At 39.3% G+C, this 22,030-nt stretch overlaps 1 protein-coding gene across 1 annotated transcript; it reads left to right on the forward strand.

The window, feature by feature from the left end:
• Positions 1-890: 890 nt before the first annotated feature.
• Positions 891-14,744, forward strand: rab39bb (RAB39B, member RAS oncogene family b). The gene is made up of 4 exons (XM_006807056.3): positions 891-1,390; positions 4,136-4,413; positions 12,443-12,623; positions 13,505-14,744. The coding sequence occupies exons 2-4, from the start codon at positions 4,199-4,201 to the stop codon at positions 13,748-13,750; spliced, it is 642 nt and encodes a 213-aa protein (XP_006807119.1). The 5' UTR covers positions 891-1,390; positions 4,136-4,198; the 3' UTR covers positions 13,751-14,744.
• The last annotated feature ends 7,286 nt before the right edge of the window (positions 14,745-22,030 follow it).

The following is a 22,030-nucleotide window of genomic DNA, read 5'->3' on the forward strand; positions in this document are numbered from 1 at the left end:
AGATTCTCTGAGTGATATCTGACTTTATAACAGGTTTATTTTTTTATTGTTTTTATTTATTATTTATTTATGTCCCCACAGCAGAAGCATGAGTAACAGACACACATATTCTTGTTTTGATATCTTAGTGAGGACATCTAATTGACATAATGCTTTCCCTAGCCACTTACCCTCAGCCTAAACCTAAACATAACCTAATTGTAACCATGACACTAAAACCAGGCACTTCTTTCCTCACAAGTGACTGTTGGTCCCTACAAGTATAGTGACATTCTAATTTTTGGTCCTCACAAATGTGTTTAAACAGGTACAGACACACACACACCGAGAGAGAGTGGGCGTTCTATTTGTCATTGCTTAAAACTACAACTCCCAGGAGCTGGCTGGTTCCGTGACTGCGCAGTGGCGCATAGACGGCGCAGTGAGTGTGCAGCTTCCCTCTGGTGGCAATATTCTTCAATAAACAAATAAATTAATAATAATAATGAAAACACTCATAGTATTGTTTGTTTTTCCTCATCCATAAGTCATATTTTCAGTTAGTTTCCTCACAATTACGATCTAATAACCAAACATTTTGACTTTTGGGTCAAAATGTTGTTAACTAACTTTTGTAAGTGTGTTCAATATTCAGGTTTTTTTTTTTGGTCTTTAAACTATGCAAATAAAATTAGTCTTTGTGTGTTTTATTATCCGTTACTTTAATGACGTCAGCAAACTGTTACAGTACATAAATCCGGTTTTCCCTACATATATAGGATGCTCTCTTACAGAGGGATAATGCAGCTTCTGGGCGTTAATATTATGATACATGGAGGTTTGCTGTTATGTGCCCTCCCCTCTAAAAGCCGTGCCGCCTCCCGGTGTTGCGCCTCTGCGCGCTCCTTTACGGTAGTGGTACTGATGCGGGATGAGTCAGGCTATATGATGCTGCTGCCATTTCATCAGCAGCGAAAGCCTCCAAACCCCGAGCAAACACAGAAACGATACCGCGGGATTTCCCTCTCACAGCCTCGTAGACATCCTCTCAGCTCTGGGGCTCGAAACAGAGAACAGAGGCCTGCTCGCAGTTTATTCGCGGCTCCGAGCGAAAGCGCAAGATCCCTTTTTTCTGGTTGCACCTGCACTTGGATGCGTTTTTCTCCTTTCAGCACTCAATCGGGCCTGACATTAAGGAGGAAGTCAGCCCTGATTCCTCCGGGGCCTGCCGCTCACCAGCCTCTGTGATCCAGCTTCCACACAAACATCGAGGTTTTGCCGCTATTGGGTTGTTTTTGTGGCTGCCTGAGCATCGATACCCCGGACTAGCCTGTATCATGGAGCCCTCAGCAGCCTGAACAGCGTGACAAGAGCGACCATTCTGTCCCGAAGCACTCCACTGCTGCTCCAAGTAGGCTGTTTTCCTCTACTGTTTAATCTCCGTGTCTTTGTGTTGTCGCGATAAAAGCATGGCTGATTAAACCGAAATGACTATTTCCAGGCCTTTAGATTGCTTTGCATGGATGTGATTGAAATTCATAATAGCAAGAAAAGTCGCCTTAGGAAGAAACATCGTTGTCTGTTGTTTGATAAACAACATCAAATCGACGATAAGTCGTGATTTTGCGCACAAACTCACCTCAAACACGGATAGATTTACGCAAATAAATAAATGAAGCAATGGGATCAATAACAACCCCCCACCCCCCTACGCATGTAATCATGTCAGCCATCTGTAAATGCTGGATATGTGAAACCCTGCGTGTCGTGTCGAACCCACGAGCTGCCCATCCCGGCGCGAGAGCCCATCAGGCTGCTATTCAGCAGGGATTCAGCCTCTAATGTTTGCATACCTCCCGAGCTACGCAACCTGACTCCACAGAGACGCGCATGGGGTGATGGGAGGCCGCGTGCTCGCCTGATGGCCTGGTCGGGAACAGCTGTATTGTGAGGATCTGTAGGAGACAGGGCTGCTGTACAGAGAGCAGCATAGCTTATGTTATCAAATCCCTTATGTCACATATTTCAAGAGACGTTTTGCCTCTTAAAAGAAAAAACACAGAGCTGAGTGGACTAAATAAACATAGTTCAGAATTGAATTACTATTTCAGTTTACATTTTTCTGCAAACCCTTAATGATCTGATATATTTAATGTCGTATACCATGTGCAGAATATGCATGAGTAAATATATACCTGTTCAACTGGCACATTAACAAGAATATCTAACCAGCCAATCATATGGCAGCAGCTCAGTGCATTCAGGCATGTAGACGTGGTCAAGACGACCGGCCGAAGGTCAGACTGAGCATCAGAAAGAGAAAGAAAGGGGATTTAAGCGACTTTGAACATGGTGGTGTTGCTCGTGCCTGATGTTTGAGTATTTCAGAAACTGCTGGGATTTTCCCACACAGCCATCTTTAGGGTTTACAGAGCAGCGGCAGTTGTCTGCGTGAAAGCCTTGTTGGTCAGAGGAGAATGATCAGAATGCTAAAAATAACCACACGTTGCATGCAGAAAAGCTTCTCTGAATGGTCCACAGCAGCAGAAGACCACATTGGATGTCACTCCTTACTGTTAAGAGCAGAAAACTGAGGCTGAAATTCACACAGTCACACAAACAACAGACGACGGGGACAATAGAAGATTGAAAAGATGTTCTCTGCTTTGTGTCTTCATTTTTATGGTTTGACATTCAAATAATAAGGTCAGAATTTGGTGTAGACAACATGAAAGCATGGATCCATCACAGCTTGGATCACCAGTTTTGGATGATGGTGATGTAATGGTGTGCTGGATGTTTTCTTGACACCCTTTGGTCCCTTTAGTAGTCAGATTGTTACATTAATATATTTCGTATATGATTTTAAGACATGCTTTAACATGTCAGCACCTGTTTAGAGTGGTATTTGTTATTGTGTAGCTATCAGAATCGATTTTGGATCGAAGAATTATTTTGTATGAGAAGTGGCATGGAGCGAAGAGCAGATAATTACATTTGAAAGGTAGAGGAGTCAAAATAAAGTCACACGAACTATTGGAAACATTGGGCACATTTCAAAACTCCATCTATAACTGAAGAACTTAAATATAGTTAGTTACCTGTGACTGGTTTAATTATAGCTGCAAGAAAAATCAGTCCAATCAAAGCAGTTGGTTATATTTGTAATTATATGCCCCCCCCCCCCCTGAAAAAGCAGGCTTTGATTAAATCAACAGTTGATGCCATCAAGTGACTAAAGAAGCGTAAGAGGATTCCTTCTTATACCCTGTGGTGTTAATCATATCACACAGGCATGTGAGCAAACTACCAGTCGAAGGTAGCAACAATAGCTAACAATATCAACAGTATTGATATTGTTAGCTTATGTTTCTATTTGTTTATTCCTGCTCTGTCCACTCTGCTGTTTCTCATCTAATCTTATCTTATGTGCTCATTGCCTCTCACTCAGTGCTGCAGAAATGAGCCCTAAAGCCCAAAAACATGTTTCTGGGCCTGCAATCTTAAAACAGATGTTTACAATCCTCTTGAGTTTGTTCATATTAACCATGGAAAGTGAAAAATACCAGGTTATAATACAAAAAGTCTACAAATGAACAATAAAAAAAACACCACTGGACGTCCATTCACATCATATGTGGCCACAGAAGCTGTTGAAGACGTCATGTTAAAAGTAAAAGTCATCTTACTTCCTGCGCTTGGATTAAGGCTTCAAAAATTATAGCTGTGTGAGTTTGTGAAGATAATCCTGCAGAATAAGACTTGTAAATATTGCAACCTTTTATTAATTTTAGTGATTATTTCTTGTGTTTATCCCCAAAAATCCCATTGACGTTTCATCAAGGGAGCCCGGGTATTTCTAAGTATCCAGGCTGGTCTGCAAAAAACCCTCCAAAACTCATTATTTTGTCACCCTGTGGGAACTTGGACATGGCAGCTCAAAGAACAGGAAGTGAAGGGTCAGATGGTAGCATTTGGTTTGCAAAGAAACAACCACGTTTAAACCAAGAAGAACAGTAAGATGTGCACTTAAACAAACAATCTAATGTTGTTTGTTGATTCCTCTCTTCCCTTGCCTCCTCCCTCCCTCTCTCCCTCCCTCTCTCCCTCCCTTTCTCCCTCCCTCTGTCTCTCTCTCATGTTTGTGCACCAACAGCTCGTACCACAGCAAGCAGACCAACACTTACAAGCACACCGGGGAGAGCTGCAGATCCAAGTCATGGAGGCAATATGGCTCTATCAGTTCCGGCTGATCGTCATCGGGGACTCCACGGTGGGCAAGTCATGTCTGATCCGGCGGTTCACGGAGGGTCGCTTCGCCCAAGTGTCCGACCCGACCGTCGGGGTGGACTTCTTCTCCCGCCTGGTGGAGATCGAGCCGGGCAAGAGGATCAAGCTGCAGATCTGGGACACCGCTGGTCAGGAGCGCTTCAGGTAAGTGTGTGTCTGGAGCTTTACAACGAGTCTGCGTTTAATGTGGTGTTATTTCCTTCACATCTTTATGGAAATATTATTTAAATTTACTGGAGGTGACGCATGGTAATTTAAGAATATTTGTTTAGCAGGAGAGGATGCGTTTATATGCAGCAGAAATAGTGACATGTGTGCAGGGTGTGTCAGGAGCTATCAGTGTTGTGGTTTGTGTCATTTTGGGTAATTAAGAACCATGTAAGTGCTCAGAACTAGACAAACACAGCCTGGATGTCTCAGAACGTGAACTGGCAGCAATAATTTGCACAGGGAAGGCAGGCATTCAAATGAGCTCCAGGGTCATATGCTCAGAGAAAACAACCAGAGCGTTTGTTTCTAAAAAGTAAACAGTTGCAGGTGCTGCTAAAACCTGATAGTCGTCATTTTGTTGCTCCAGGCGACTCTGAAGTGAAGTGAACTGCCTTTACAGAGAAAAAAATGTCTCAGTTGCTTCAGATGGTGTGTTTACATGGTCATAGTCAGATTACACAAACCTATGGTAATAATATGTAATAAAGGTGTAATAAAGGAGAAAGAACAAAAAGTAGTTTAGTAGTTAACATTCAGGTCCCACAGTGCTGCAAACTACACCCAGAGGTGCAATCACATACAGAAATGCAAATAGTGGCTGTTATTGTCGTTTTTTTTCCAGAAAAACACATTTGTCGATTTCTTTTTTACATTCCCACATGTCCAATAGTTTCGACAATTCCCTTCCAGGAATTTGCTGACAACAGTGAGGCTGCTGTTGTTATTCTTTCACTGATAAGTTCAAAAACTTTGATGAGAAAATACCCAGAAATGCACAGGAGGAATCAACAGGACTGAACAGGCCAATCACAGTAGTTGCAGACTGCATAACTGTACTTTGCTGCGTATTTTCAGAGAGCATGCCAGTGTAGGGGTTTGCAGTTATGACCTAGATTTAACACCAAAGTATGAAACCTCTCTCATACTGATTAAGATGGGAAAATATTTTTTAGTTAATGAAAGAGTTAAACACACATTTTATTAAATGGGAGTCTTTGAAATGCCAAGTATGTCATGTAAAATGTACATGTAAAAATATGTAACTGACTAGGAAGCCAGCATTTAATATGCATCCTGCGATTAAAGCTACTTTTGGGTGCTTCTTATTCACCACAGCAGGTGAGATTTTCATGCTGAATGTCCTTCCCGACACAAGCCCAAAGTGAACCAGGGAGCTTTTGGTTATTAAGTCAATTTGTAAACAAGTATGCCCTCATCTATTTTATTTAAGGAATCAAGCGATCAGCAAGTCTGTTGTAGCTGAAATGTGATGACCAATTTAAAATTTTATTTCAATCATTTCAATTTACTCATTTTATTAAAATCTTTATATTTTTAAGTGTTTTTATTTCTCATGCACACACTGAAGTTTTCTAGTGTTCATTTGAACTGAAGAAATATCTTCGTGCCAAGCTAATTGATCAAAATGCTAATTTAATATGTTATATTAAAGATGTTTCTCCATCAGAACAGAACCTACAGTACATGGAGGGTAAAAAAGGGTAAAAAAGGGTATTATAGCTATAATATTGTATGCCTCATAGCGGGAAAGCACTTTCACACATGCACGCACACACACAGCACAGCTCACCATCCTAACAGAAGAGGACGGGTCTCACCTGTCACCATGATGAAAATCTCTATGGCAACCGCAGCAAGTCCCTCCGAAAACGAAGGATGTCTCAGACCTTTTTCAGCCCGAACACCACGAGGCCTTTTCCTAGAAATAAATCTGTGATCCAGTGACTTTTCTTAGAAGCACTTCACACAGATAAGTAGCACTTCACTTCACTTCTCAGATGATTTCCTTTAAATTTATGTATCATGAAATCATTTTTTAGTTTCGTATGCTAGCAATCAGATTTTCTCTAATATAATATAATATAATATAATATAATATAATATAATATAATACAAAACAGTAAGCCATTCTCTGACAGGTTTATAAAAGTGTGTTTGGTGAGAAAAAAGAACAGCATTTGAGAATATGGACAATTTTGACTTTGTGTTATTGGTTTTGGATGAGAGCTGTGATGTCCGTGACACAACCTAGTTGATTATCTTTCAACTTAGGATATTGAAAAAGTTTAAAGTTGTGGAGGAGCTGGCAGCAGTGCACTCAGTGAAAGAGACAACAACATGAAGTGATTTGTTAATGGGGCTAAGTCCAGGTTTAGATAGGCTTGGGCTGCAATAGGATAATTGGCAGGTGTTATGATCAATAGGTCTATAAATCTGGGAAAAATGTCCGACAATTTGAGTTGGGTGCAAGATAAAGTGACTGAAAGTAACCAACAACTGAATACGGCACTGAATAAAAGATAGTTTGTTACACTTTTGATGGGGGAGGAGACTGAACATGGTGACATAGGCTGCCACACAGCTGTCAGGTGGCTCAGCCTGAGCAAAGAGTGTGGAAACTGAGAGCGGAATTTCAAGAGTTTGTTGAGAAGAAGAAAGTCAAAGACATCCTAAAGCTCAAATGCAGAATGGAAAGACTAAAGACCTAAAAACCATATTTGCATTTGAAATGCTCATGACAAGGTTGTAGCTTCTATAAAGCTAGTTGGAGAACAGCATTTTTATTCACATGCCAACAGTGAAGATGCTTCATGTTCTCCTTGAAGAAGTTTTATAAATCGAGCTATAGATCCTCTCTCAGTGAGGTTTTCCCTCAAGGATCCAACTCAAATATTGAACCTGACTTTAATGCACTTGTTGAAGCCTGTCAATTGGTAGACCCACTAAACCCCTATACAGGAAGTTGATTTCGGCGCTCTGATAAAGAAAAGTCTTGATCCCGGATCCTATGAGTCTTTTCCAGTAGATAATGCAAGGTTCTTCAGCTGATGTGGATGAAGGGACTCGTCCAGCCTGACTGCCTTGAACAAGCAGGTGTCTTCCCTGGTTGCCCTGGTATGAAAAAACTCAAGTAGCCTTGCAGTTCAAATTTATCAGGAATTTCCTTTGAGTCTTGGCAAAGGAAAAGCGCACACAAAAAAAGAGAATAATCAAATCACATGAATTCTACTTATTGAAGTAACTCACTCTAAGCTAATGTTCATGTTGTTCCTATCTTTGGCGGAAGAGAGGTTGGTGGTGAGATGGACACTTCCAGCACTGAAGATGTGCTTAGTGCTCTGTTAATGGTAATAATCAGGAATGCAGGATTCCTTGATAAGTCCCACATCTTCACAGAGGAAACCTTGAAATTCTTGAGAATCTGCAATCCACTTGGAAAATGATTAAAGTCCAAATCCTTCACAGAATTATAATCCAACATGGCAATGATGATGATGAGCAGAAATAAAGCCAAATCCAAGTCCAATCTGTAAGTCCAGTCCACCATAGCCCCTCTGCTGGAATTTCCAATGGTGAACTTTTGGAACTGCTCATCTCGCAGGGCACCAGAGACTGACCCAGAACGCCTCCTGGCATCCCAGTTTATTCTTTGTCGAGTGCCCACTCACTCCACTTCTCTCTATATATCTAGTCAACCAATCAGTTGTTTACATAAGATTCACTGATCTTCAGCCCCACCTTATCACTCACTCTTTATCTCTCTCTTTAAGTATGGAAAATGTCATTACATTGGAACAAGTCACCCACATGATCCCACATGTATACTGTACTTACTAAAGGTGTATTAATCAGCTGGTAATAACACTCAGTGGAATCGTCATTTACTCCTCTTCCACTCACATTTTCTAACAACTATTGCTGGTTTAGTGATTTCTTTAGCCTTTTATAGCACTGTGTATCTGCCAACATTTATAAATTCAGTAGGTACAAAGAGGCTTGAGGCTGAAAACTATGAACAGCGACGATGGAACTGTTTCCTAATAACAGAAATAGAGGACATTATCAGCCTAAAAATTTATCTTACATGCAGCAAACAAGAATTTAATCATAAATTTACTCATTTGTCACTTGTTTGTCTGATTATCGTCTATGTGCTGAAGCTGCAGTGGCACAGACTGCACCCAGATAATCCTTCAGTTATTACACTATGGTTGACTAAAGTAGCTGTTTTAGGAAAATATTTAAAAGCCACTATTTTAGGAACTTGTGACGCAGCAGTCCTTGCTTGTTTTAATCCACCACACAGTCCTCTGTTCACTTCTTCTCCACCAGCGATGCAGATCTCTTAGTCATTGTTGTTTCATCTGCATGGTTCTTGCTTCTAAAAATACATATAAACTATGTGTGTGTCCGATCAAATGAATCACTCTCCGGCTCATGTTTTTCTGCTATCCACTCCTCCTCTCTTACTGTCTCCTCTCTGTCAGCAACTCCTCCCTTCTTCCTCTTTCAAGACACGTCTCTCTTTCCGTCTCCAGCTTAAGCCTCTAATTGTCCTTCCAGTTATATTTATATTCGCATGCAGTCTGTGAGGAAGAGAGAGAGACGTCATGAGGCAGTCGATGTGTCCATGCGTGCATGCAGGTTGTCACATCTCGTCAAAATCTAGCAGCACTTTTCCTCCCTGTCAGATTGCGTAGAGGAGTTGCAGTTATATAAACCACAAATCCAGTTTCCACTTGGTATTAAAATGATACCCTAATGACACCTCCATCTTCCTCTGCGTTCACACCTCCTTTCTTTAGGTTTATCTGTTTTATTACTAATATGGCTTATTTTTCTATTCATCCTGAACATTTTTAGCAGTTCACTACATATGTTTATACAATCCAAACTAAGGACAGTGTTACCCAAGATGAGTTATCCAATAAGTCCTGTCTGTTATTTGTTTTTTTCTGTTGAAACTTTTTAATAAAAATAGTTTAAGAATATATTAATCCTTCAGTTGCTTACACAGACCCAGAGATTCCCCGACTGGCTGTGAGTAGTTGTTGGAGGTTGTTTTGCAGGTACAGTAGTGCAGAAATTGGTATGTAGTGCTGCACCGAAATCCTCCTTGCAGCTGCTTTGGTCACCACCTGATTGCTGTGGTTGCCTGTAGTTTGCATGGAAGACGGTAACTTGTTTGTTAACATTCTACTCACCAAGCAGGGGGAAGTGTGAAAAGTGTGCTGCAGTAAATTTGAAGGCAAAACTTTTATTTGAATGATGAATTTCTAAGTTTCACTACAGCTTGGGGAGTAAATGGCGAGCGTTTGCAAACAAATTGGTACCTTTGAGCAAAACTACAGGCAACCATGTTAGCTAACAGGCGAGCCAGGATACAGCAGTCTTCTGTACCTACAAAGCGGTTTGAAAATAAATCTGCTGAAAACATTAAAATGTAATTTAGTGTTTAATAGAGATGGCACGATACCACTTTTTTTATGTCCGATACAGATACCGATATCATAAATTTGGATATCTGCCGATACCGATATGAATCCGATATAGTCTGTTTTTTTAATCAATAAAACGTTTTTTTAATATCTTGCTGCATTTTGTATAAGTTTATACTCAAGTTTAAATAAATAACAACACTAAAGCTATTCTGTTATACCTGTATGTAAAAAATACACTGCACCCAAAATATTTCATAGTTCAGCAACACTGATCAATCTAATAAACTTAAACCTGCTCCATCCTCCCTATTCTGGTATTTTAAAGAGTACTTAGCAGAAATATTAAGCAACCTAACTAATAGGGTTGCAAACTCCCAGCAAAAAAAAAAAAATAGGGAACCACCCTCCTCCTCATGATGCTTAATCGATGTAATCAAATTTAATTTGATGCAGGGAGGAAATGCACAAAAATAAATTATTTTTCAAGAATAATTAAATAGATTCAACATCTTTCTTCAACAGAATTGCAGACTGCACAGATGGTATCTTCCCAAAGGAAAAAGTACTATAGCTTACTAGGGTATATTAGACTTAACAGTTACTATATACAGTAATGGACTTCTATATATTTTACATCAGATTAAAACTTTGGGTGTAAGAGTCAGACAATTATTTTTTAAAGTTAGACATTTTAAATGAGAATAAGAAAGAAAAGTATGTCTTTGTGCCCCCTCTTCCCTGTTCATGCCCTATCGGCCCCCCTGGCTAAACTTTGCTAGATCCGCCCCTGCACAGTTACGTCAGCTGCGTAGAAAAGGATCCTGGTGTACAAAGTAATGTTAAACAAATTCTAACAACAGCTTATCAAGCTTAATAGTGCTGCTGTTGTTGTCGCTGGTTTCCTCTTTCTGGTGAGAAGTGGGCCAAAAACTAAGAAGAGAGATGGACTCGCGACAGAAAAGCCGATCAGCTGATCATTGATCAGTTTCACGATTGAAGTAGCAGCAGGAGAGAGAGAGAGAGAGAGAGAGAGGCAGTCGCTCCATAAGCTTTACAAACATTCAGAGATGAACTTACACACTTGCTTTACTTCTCTCTGGGAAAACTTCCTTGGAGATGAAATGCTGGTTTGCTAGCAAGGCTACAAATACACACAGCTGGTCTATCACGCATGCATACTGCTGCAACTGCTAGGTTATGAGCCGAGTTACGCCGTGTAGCAAGTTTTGTGAGGTGCTTTTTTGATATTTAATGGATCGGATTACATTTTTTATTTCTCGCCGATATCCGATCCAGTAATTTGGGTCGGACCGATACCGATACGTAATATCGGATCGGTCCATCTCTAGTGTTTAATAAATCCACACAGCTAAAAGGTGCTTGAATAACTAACTTTCTACAGTTTCTAAATTTAGCCTCATTTGTTAAAATTACAATCAGTGTTTAAAACAATTTGCTGAAACAGTGATGTTACACCCTCAGTCACAACTGGTGTTGAAGTGATTTCTGTACACAACAATGATCCTGACTCACAGTCTATTAAGAAATTACATATATTTTTTGCTCTAAGAAAGTTAAATGCATTTGTCTTGGTTTTTATTTTCAAACAACATTTGAAAACACTTCACTATATACAAAACTGAATCTACAGTCTGTCAAATCATATGATAGTTACAATTTGATAGTTTGTCTAGCTTGTAAGGACCATATATCTCTAAATAAATAGCTTTTAATGGGCTAAAAAATATACCTTTATCTATATTTAAAATATATTTTAAATACATTTACATTAAAAAAATAAAAGCTGAATTAAAAGGCTGAAACATTCTGTGACAAATGTAATTATCAATATTTACAGAGGCATTTAAAAATGAATACAAAATGAAGGCGATGTATTACAAAACAGCTGGTTATACTTTGTAAATTAGATCAACGAGAAGATTTCTTTTGAATGTTATTCTGAAAGTGCTGAACCTGCATCGGTTCTACTCGCCTGTTTTATGAAACCAGATTTGATGTCTCCTCTCCATCATCAAGGCTTTGTGAATAAATGTAGTTATTAAGACTATTTCTCATTTTACTCTTAACTCATCTGCATCTCACATGTGATCAAAATGGTTAGCAAGAGAAAACTTATCTGTTAAAGTGATACATTATAAATGGCCTGTTTGCATGCTAATGCTAGCTCTGTTTCCATGCAAAGCAGATTGTAACTGCTCTAAGAACTCCTGTCACTTTCCTGTCGAAGACCAGAGGTTTATCCACAATATGCATCTGCAATCAAGCAACTGTAAGCTGCTGGTCTCCTAGCTTGTAGTTGTATTCAAATGACTACAATAGATTGACTGCAAGCAGAGTCAATCCTTCCAGAGATGATTACCAGCTTCGACCACAAGATCACAGTGATTTTAAGATTGGCTACAGTTGAATACAAGACTTACTAGAAAACACAGAGATAAAAATAAATTATTACATTTTTATTTATTTGTAAATTTCGCTGGACAAGCAGAACTTGCTTTGCTTGACCAACAGAACTCGGTTGATTTATTTTCTTTGTGAACTTCATACATGTTCTTTGCAAACAGAACGTATATCCACTGGCCACTGCTTTATCTGTTTAACTTCATATAATCAAATTCTTGTGCGTTTATTATAGTTGGTGAAATAACTGCATGTAGTATTATTGTTAAACGCTTCCCTCTATTTTATGTCCTTTCCAGGTCTATTACCAGGGCTTACTACCGTAACTCTGTGGGTGGGCTTCTCCTCTTTGATATCACCAATCGCCGATCTTTCCAGAATGTCCATGACTGGCTGGAGGAGGCTCGTAGTCATGTCCAGCCACATAGCATCGTATTTCTATTGGTGGGCCACAAGTGTGATCTGGAGGCACAGCGGCAGGTGTGTACACTGTAAAGTAGATTAAAACTGAATTAAAACAAGCAATTGTTGTGAAAGGTTACGCACTATGCAATACAACGAAGTCACAGTTTTAAAAATAACTTTTTAACATTTATTTATTTGTTTTTGTTTGTACTTATTTTGTTCAGAGGCACAGTTTATTGTCTTGGGTCAGTAGGCACACAGAAATAAAAAATATATCCCCTCTGAAAATTAGACAGCATAACACCACATCTACATTAATATCCCAACATTTCCTGTATTAGCCACTTACCCCTATCTTGATCTGCCCACTTTCATAACTTTGTGTTAGAGGGCTCGTTTACCAGCTTTTCAGTTGCCATCATAAATTGGTCAATAATGCTTCAGCTTTATTTTGTAACAGGACTGAACAGTCATTATCTGTGAGTGTGGAATCAGGCCTATGTCAGCAGAATAACACACTTTAGAGTAACTGTAGACTCTTTGATCTTTGGAATGAAATAGATGATACATGTAAAATTAAAAATTTAAACTGTTTTGTGCAGGTTTGCTCAACTCAACTCAACTTCAAAGCACTTTGAGGAAAATGCAATATCAGTGCGCTCAAGTTCAAGGAGTGTTTTAGCCTCTTATTGGTTTGGGATTTTTAGGGCATATCCCAATATGATGCATAATAATGTCTTGATGTGGAAATCTGCAGCTGACGTAGTCACTCAAATTTGACTTTGTGTGCGAATGGCAGTCCAATCCCCAAAAAAACCCTACAGCTTGTCTTCTTAGTCCTTGCACTTCCTGATACGACCGTTTGTTGTTGAATTGCTGTCGTGGCACTCAAATGTGTTTTACAGCCACTACAGGAGATAGCGTCATTAACTCACTTAACTCATTTGATCTTGTAGGTGACCCGCCAAGAAGCAGAGAAACTGGCTGGGGCGTATGGGATGCGCTATGTTGAGACGTCAGCCCGTGACGCCATCAATGTGGAACACGCCTTCACTGAGCTGACCAGAGACATCTTCGCCCTGGTTCGGTCTGGTGACATCACCATCCAGGAGGGCTGGGAGGGTGTGAAGAGTGGGTTTGTGCCCAATGTGGTTCACTCATCCGAGGAAGTGACCAAGAGTGACCGCCGCTGTCTCTGTTGATCTGGGAAGACTGAAGATAGGGGAGTGAAGTGGATCAGAGAGGGGTAGCTGACGGACTGAGGTGTCAGCCCTCTGACTGAAAACTGGTGGTAACCCTCGTTGTTCTTTCTTAGAAAAGACACAGAAAGGGATGTTTGGCATATTTTAACAAAAAGGCTGGTAGATCATGGAGAAGAACACCTTGAATGTGGGTGTAAGACTAAAAATGGTTGCGCCCATTAAAGATGCTCATTTGAGGGCTCCCTTTTCTTTTGTTTTGGGCTTCTTTCCTGAATAAACCTCCCTTGCAAAAGCCTTAGAAAGATGATCCATTTCATGTTTCTTCCTCCGTTTAAGTCTTTGGTCACCTCTCTGCTCCCTAGCCTTCTCCTCGCAATATGCAATTACACGATCGCACTGAAAGCTATCACTCCTACGTTAGTGTCCAACATCTTTTTCAGCATTTTCAGTGTAGTGTACTTAGATTCAACCTCATTGATTATTTGATTAGCATCTACAGTACTGTGCCAAAATCTTGAGTCAGCCTAATGTTTTAAATATTGTGTTTGGAAAATAGGAAATAGTTGCAATAATGTCCTAAAATGTGCAAATACAGAATCCCAAGACTATCCCACTCTGCTTCAGTTATGTTACGATCCGTGCTCTGGGGAGGCCAGTCCATGACTGATATTGCTCCACAGTGTGCTTTTCTATCTGGGTATATTTGTACTGCATAGGAAATGCTTTTGGGATCATTGTCATGCTGAAAAAAAGCTGTTCCCCATCAGATGCTTTCCAGATGATATTGAGTGGTGGATCATAGCATCTATTTTGACAAAATCTCCAACACCACTGGCTGAAATGCAGCCCCAAACCATGGCAGAGCCTCCATCATGTTTTACAGATGGCTGTTCGCACTCACTGTTGTACTTCTCTACTGATGTCCTTTGGACAATTTGAACCAAAAATGTGAAATTTGGATTCTATGGTCAATAGTTCAGTGGCTTAACAACAACCCCCCACCCCCCCACCCCCCACCCCCCCCCCCCCCCCCCCCACCCCTTAAAAAGACCTTCAGAAAGGCTGGACAACTATTGCTCGAGACCACATTAAAAAATGACAAGATAATCTGGCTCCATGAAAGCAAAATACAGAGAAATGAGAGGCTACTCAAGATTTCTGCACATTACTCTATCTCCACTTTCAACCATCAAAGCTCAATGGAGTCGTCCTGGAGGTCCTAAATATATAAAATGTGATTTTGTTGCCATTTTATTTGACTTTGAAGCAGTTTAGGCCTCCTGTAAGCTCAGTGACATTGACTACATGGTTACATCCACTATCATTTTGCTAAACACCATACTGCACATCCAGTTTCTAATGGACTCCTCAAGCAAGAAAAGTCAACGTGTACAGCTGTGTAACCCAGGTGGACTCTTGTAAAAATTTTGTGCTGGTTTACCTTTCAATGAGACACTTTTTAAGGTGGATTAACAGGAGCGAAATGGAGCCAAACAGCACCTTAGTAACCAAGTTCGTCTTAAATGTGGTACCATTTGGGGCATTTGAAGAAGGAAAACAAGCGACCTAGGCAAAAGAAACAGATACATTGGAAAGAGATGCATTGAAGGGAAATGGACTCCACAAAAGAACCACATTACCCACAATGCAAGACGAGACAGACAGAACTGAAGCTTCTAATACAGGGGATACTAATTTTTTTTTTCTGAGCAAGTAGTATACAATTTTTTTAAATGTGTGTGGGTAAGTGTATCATATCTAACTTTTGTTTTTAATTTAACACAAAGCTTCAAGTGGATGTCACTGCCATGATTACTTGAGTTATACTATTTATAAAATGGCCATGAGGGTAGATTTAAAACAAAGGTGAACATTTGAGATCTCAAATGACTATATTTCAAACAGTCTGAATTTGAATGTGGATATATAATCATTAAAATGTTGTTAAAATATGTTTATGTGTGACCTAGAGGTTTAAGAACGTGAAATTTTAGCCACATTTAGCCCAATTTTACTATAATTTTAATCTTGATGCAAAATTCAGTATTTGTGGGTTACTTGAATGATTAAATCACAGCTGTCTGCCTTATGTTATATTTATTTTTAAGGGATACCTTCAGTAAATTTCTTTAAAAGGCTTAAATAATAAATAATTACATCATCATTAAGACCAGAGGTACAGCTACTTTGCTATGAATGGAAATACTGGTAGACAGACCTAACTACAATAACAAATTTTTATTTATGCACATTTTTGTACAACTTAAGCGAGAAATAAGATGTTAACGTTTTGCACAGAGACTAGCTTTCACCCTATTTTGACTGCTAAGCTAAGCTAACAGCTGCTAGCCTCATCGCTCCTTTGACTGAACATATTCTGCAAAAAACCCGATTGCTTTTAAAGTAATTTTACTCTTAAATTAATATTATTATTTTACACTATTACAGTTTTTTTTTAAATACCAGACAACAAACAAAACAGTGAGTAGAGAAAATCAGCAGGCAACTTTCTTGCCATTTATATGACATGTTTTGCAGAAATCAGCACTGGACTAAATATAATACTCTGCTTACCCTGACCTACATACCCACACCAGTCACTTTGTTAGGTACACTTGTTCAGATACCCGTTAATGAAAATATTTAACCAGCCAATTGTGTTGCAAAAATGCAATGCATTTTAGGTGTGTAGACATGGTCAAGACAACCTGCTAAAGTATAAACTGAGTGTGTTAATAAAATAAAGATATCTGATCCCAGCATAGGGTTGGGGTTACATGTTAGACTGCCTTCAGTGTGCACTATCAGAATGGGAGAGAAAGTTCATTTGACTTTGAACATGGCATCGTTGTTGGTGCCATGTAGACCATCTGATTATTTCTGTTGCTCTACTGAGTTTATAGAGATTGATGAGAAAAAGAGAAAATATCCAGTGAGCTTGAGTGAAAATGCCTTGTTGAAGTCAGAGCTCAGAGGAAAATGGACAGACTGCTTCGAGCTCACAGGAATTCAACAGTAAACCACCCGGTACAACCAAAGTATGCAGAAGACCATCTCTAAATGATCAGCGTGGAGTACAGCAGCAGAAGACCACACTGGCTGCCATTTTTGTAGACTAAGAGTAAGATGAGGTTACAATTCACACAGGCAAAGTTAGATGATAGAAAATTTGAAAACTGCTACCTGGTCTGATGAGTCTTTATATCTTTTGTGAGATCCGTATGGTAGGGTCCCAATTTGCCATAAATGACATGAAAGCATGGATCCACCCTGCCTTGTTTTAACGGTTCAGACTGGTCGTTGTGTAATGGTGTGGGGGATATTTTCTTGGCAAACTATAGGCCCTTCAATATGAATAGAGCATAGTAGGGGGGATGGAACACCACGGCCCACCTGAATACTGTTACTGACCACGACCATCCCTTTATGTACCATCTTCTGATGGCTGCTTCCAACAGGATAACACACCATGTCACAAAGATCAGATCATCTCAAACTGGTTTCTTGAACATTACAATGAGTTCACTGCACTCAAATGGCCTCCATAGTCTCCAGATTTCAGTCCAACAGAGCTCCTTTGGGATGTGGTGGAACGGGAGATTCTCATCATGGATTTGCAGACGACAAATCTGCAGCAACTGTGTGATGCTGTCATGTTAATATGAATCAAAATCTCTGAGTACTGTTTCCAGCACTTTGTTGAATCTATGCCATGAAGAATTAAAACTAGGAAGGTGTACCCAATAAAGTGGCTGGTGAGTGTATATGAGTGTAATTAAAGCCATTTTAAACACGGAGAAGGAACATATAGACGGTTAGAGGGTTCTTAGCAATTAAATGTACCTTAAAATACTCATCTAAAGAACCTGGATAGTTTGGTGTACATGTAGATATCTATATATCATTTTGAAAATTTTCCATTTTTTTTCCTCTCTGTCTCTTCTGTGTAACTAGGATGCTGCTGTAGATGTAGGAAACTTACGGTTTGATTAAATGTTTTACTCTGGTTGTCTGTTAACCAGATATACATTCCTGCTATGATCACAGCACTGATTATTCTTTTTCTTTTGTTTTTTAAATGAATGAGCATTACAGTCCTCTGTCGGCCAGTGAGGATATGTATATGTCTTCATTTTCTCACATTGTATGCCTTCTTTTTAAGTGTTTCCAAAGATTTTTGTGTCTGTCATTTTATTTTTACATGAATGTATCGTTAGGGGGGATTTTACACTGAGTTGTCCTGTTAGAGTAATAATTTCAAGTCAAAGCAAAACACTCCTCTGAAAGCTTTGAAAAGTGATGTACATGTTTTGAGAGTTTATGAGAAACTATTCTAATTATAATAACCCGTTTCCACAGCTATACACACTGCATTATTCCTCATTGAAGTGAGTGAAATGCTGTCGTCAGACGGAAAAGATCGATCTTCAGAAAAGTCCTTACAGGAATAATAAAAAAAGCCTGAGCGCTCTCTCCCTGATGCCTCCTGTTTTTGAAATGTTTCATCACACAACCTCTTTAAGAAGTGTTTCCTTCCTCTGCCTTGCTGAATCATTAGGGATTGGAATTGAGAACCGGTTCTTGTAGAAAACTGGTTCCCAGTAGTCCAAGTCTGCCTTTCTATCGTTCCCACATATTGGTTCTTGCACTCTTGCCATGATCAGCTGATTCCAGTTCGCAGATCTTTTCTCTTCTACTAAGAGAAAGATCTTAGAGATGTGTGTCCTCATTAGGGATTTGTGTTGGTATGTGGGGTCTACTCTTATGTTATTACATCATCATTAAGACCTTTACTCTTTACAGAGTAAAGGCCCTTTCACATCGGACACGCATGCACTGCGCCAAAATTAGTGTTGCACTGGCCGCTGTGCTTTGCTTGTATGTTTTTGTGGAGGCTCTGCGTGTACTAGATGCGTCCGCTACTTGTCATTTCAAAACATGTATCGCTCCGCCTTTGTATCCTCTATGAGAGTTTGTGTTGTATTATTCTCAAAGTTCCCAAGAGGATTTCATTGAGTCGACAGTTTAGAGGGTTTTCGTGGGTTATAGTCGGTGCAGTCTCCTGTGTGTGCTGCTCCTCCTCATGGGCGCCAAAAGCTTCGTCAGCAGATGCTGTCTAGCTTTTAGACCGGCATGACTGAAGAGACAGAGTACAGGTTTGCATCTACTTCCACATAAAGAAGAGCATAAAGTCTGCAGGTTACAGCTCCAGCACAGTTTGTCTTATACTCTCACGATGATCTTCATAAAGATGAAACATGTCAATTAAATAAATTATATATGATACAAATGTTGCTGGGCTTTACTGAATAATGTCTGATAGCCTGGGAGCCAAAAAGAGCACAAGCTTTGTGAAAATTTCCAAAGAAAGAAAGAAAAAAGAGAGAGAGAGAGAGCACTTTTAGCTGTATTTTCCTCAGATTTGCAGTTCTTATTGAAGAAAAAACCCTATTCTGTTATATAACAAAAAACATCCAGTTTTTTCACTATATACTATTGAATTTTATTACGGTTTGCTGTAGATTCACAACACAAGTTATTTTGCAAAATAAAATAAATTTTATATTTTGTAATTATAGGACAAAGTCTGGATAAGAGCTGCCTGCACTTTTTCTACAATTAAGCCAAAAGAGTGGCTCTTTTACTACAGCAGCGTTCTAGCTTTAACGTGTGGAACAACTGTGATGCACTTTTAAAGCTGTGCACATTTTTTCTTAAGAAGCTTCATGCTGTTCACAATCAGTTTTATAAATAGGTGGTTTATTGTATTTAATGTACAGCTGAACTTCTTCCCAGTAAACTTATTAGACATAGTTTTAGCTGTCTGGACCTCTTAAGATTAAATTTGGCCTGACTTTGATACGCCTGTCTTACAACATTAAAACACTTTGGGAGGTGTGCATATTTTCTCCTAAGCTGAGAGTTTAAAGAGAAGCTAGATGAAACCACTGCCAGCTGTCTGTTGGCTGAGCCAGAATAAATTTTGGAAGCAAGGACTTGGTGACCAAACGCACCCTCTTTTTACCAACTCGGACCATCCTGTTTCCAGTCTTTATGGGGAAACCCTTTAAGATCATCTTCACTGTCCAATTTAATCAATATGTCTTCAAAAATACAACCAAACCCTCCTGGGTGGACAAATTTTTCTCACGTCCTATGCTGGACAAAACCTTTTACAATAAAATTATTATTTTTTTCATTCTTAGCTTGCAGAAAGTGTGAAATGTACTGTAATTTCTTTTTCATGCTCCACATTTGTGGTCTTTTAACATGTGACACTTTCTAAATGTTGAAGGTTATTGTAGGCTTGCAGCTGAAAAGAGCATCCATGCTCTTTACCTCTAAAACTGTTTCTTTTCAATAGAAGGACAAAAAAGTGTAATAATGACCAAAAAGGCACGTTCAATTTTAGTCATTACTCCCAAAGAGAAGTCATTTTCCAGTAAAACATACGCTAGTGTGTGAAATAAGCAGCCAGCAGAAACACAAGCTTTATGTTAGTAGCCTCTTCTTTCCTAGAAGTCCACAAGGCTCTTGTCGTCTGGAAGTGTTTTTTAATGTTTCAGTGCTAGTTTGACCTGCAGCCTGTGAGTGAAGTAATTTACTTTCCTTTTCTGGCTCCGACACACACTTCACAGAAAGTCACATGAACTTGCTGATCTCGAAAGATACACTCTGTCAACTGGTCCTTTCCCCCCTTACAGAAAAACCTCCTCGGCCTTGAAAGGCTCTGAATCTTGGCTCGGCAGGAAACAAAAAGAAACATTCAAGGGTGCCGACAAAGTCACCTCAGGACCTGTGAAGTGATCAAGGGAAAGTATTTTGTGAGATGTCTTTCATATGATGGAAAGTAGGTTCATACTGACAGCAAAGCAATCTCCTTTAGGGCTCTTATCCAACAGGAAACTAACAGAGTGATTTACGGGCACACTGCACCGTTTTCTGCCAGGATCCTTGGCTTTGGTTTCATTGAGGCTGCTTTCACACTGAATACAAAACACTGATGTCACCACGGCTGTAGCCTTACAGGGGCTGAAAGGTTTTTATCTCCACTGTCATTTTGTTGCAACCTTGTTGTTTTTAACCTTGTATTGCGACACAAGCAAGGACAGAACATGTGTTGTACACAGACAATATATAGATGCATAAAAGAGGTGAAAAGTGAAGCCAGTGCAGGAGGGCAATAGCAAAGAAAAGCAACAAGAAATTCATTGCTATACGCAAATCTGAATTTTTTAACAGGGTTTATTTTGCAGGGTTTGAACAATTACACCTAAAAGTCAGATCTTTCTACAATGTTTTCTTTTATTACTACAAGGATGAGGATGGTAACTGATTTCTGTCAGCAACATATAATCGATGGCGATGATGTCGATACAAATCAGTGAAAAACTGGTTTAACCCCTTCAGTGGATCTGTGCACTTATGAAACTACAGTCTTAAAAACAAAACACCATCTGTTAATTCTAAAAAATAATATATCAGGACATTAAAAAACATTGAGGTCTTAAGATTAACACGACATATTACACTGTATGATCGTTTATTTCGCAAAACCTAATCTGTGTGATATACTAAATAAACCCTTTGATACAGTAGTAAAACCATCTTTGGCAGCAGTAACTTGAAGTATGACTTTTAGTGATGGGATTTCCGGCTCTTTTTAGAGATCCGGCTCTTTCGGCTCCCAACCGGCTCTTCAGGTTGTTTTGTTGCTTTAATTAATTTATTATTAACAACAATATAAAATTATGCACAACAGGAATTACTAATGTAAAAAAAAGTGGTTTTATTTATATATGTTTATATATAAATATATATGGTGGCCCCTAGAGACAAAGCATGTACAAACTAGCGTTAACTGAACTTCCAAAACAGAGCTACTAGATCATTTAAATTACACAACTGAAAGCATGTGTGTATTGTTTGTGTATTTATACACAGGCACTCATATATATTCAAATAATTTTAAAAAATGTCTTCATTTACCTGTTATTACCACACACCAAATACGGTCGTTGGTACTTCCTGGCTTGTGTAGCCACGAGGTAACAAAAGCTCAACACTGCGCCCAGCATCCTGGAGCACTTCTGTTGTCTTTTGTACGTGTTTTTACATGTTTTGGAGTTTGTACGTGCTTCAGAGTTCATACGTAATTTGAGGTTTGCATGTGCTTTGTCTCTAGGGGCCACCGTAAATATACTTTTATTTATTCACTCCACATAAAGTGTAATAAATAAAAAAAAGATGCACATTCTCTGTCAATTGGGCATATGACAG

Source organism: Neolamprologus brichardi, chromosome 3 (assembly GCF_056152115.1).
Source record: "Neolamprologus brichardi isolate AB-2024 chromosome 3, ASM5615211v1, whole genome shotgun sequence".
NCBI classification, from domain to species: Eukaryota; Metazoa; Chordata; class Actinopteri; order Cichliformes; family Cichlidae; genus Neolamprologus; species Neolamprologus brichardi.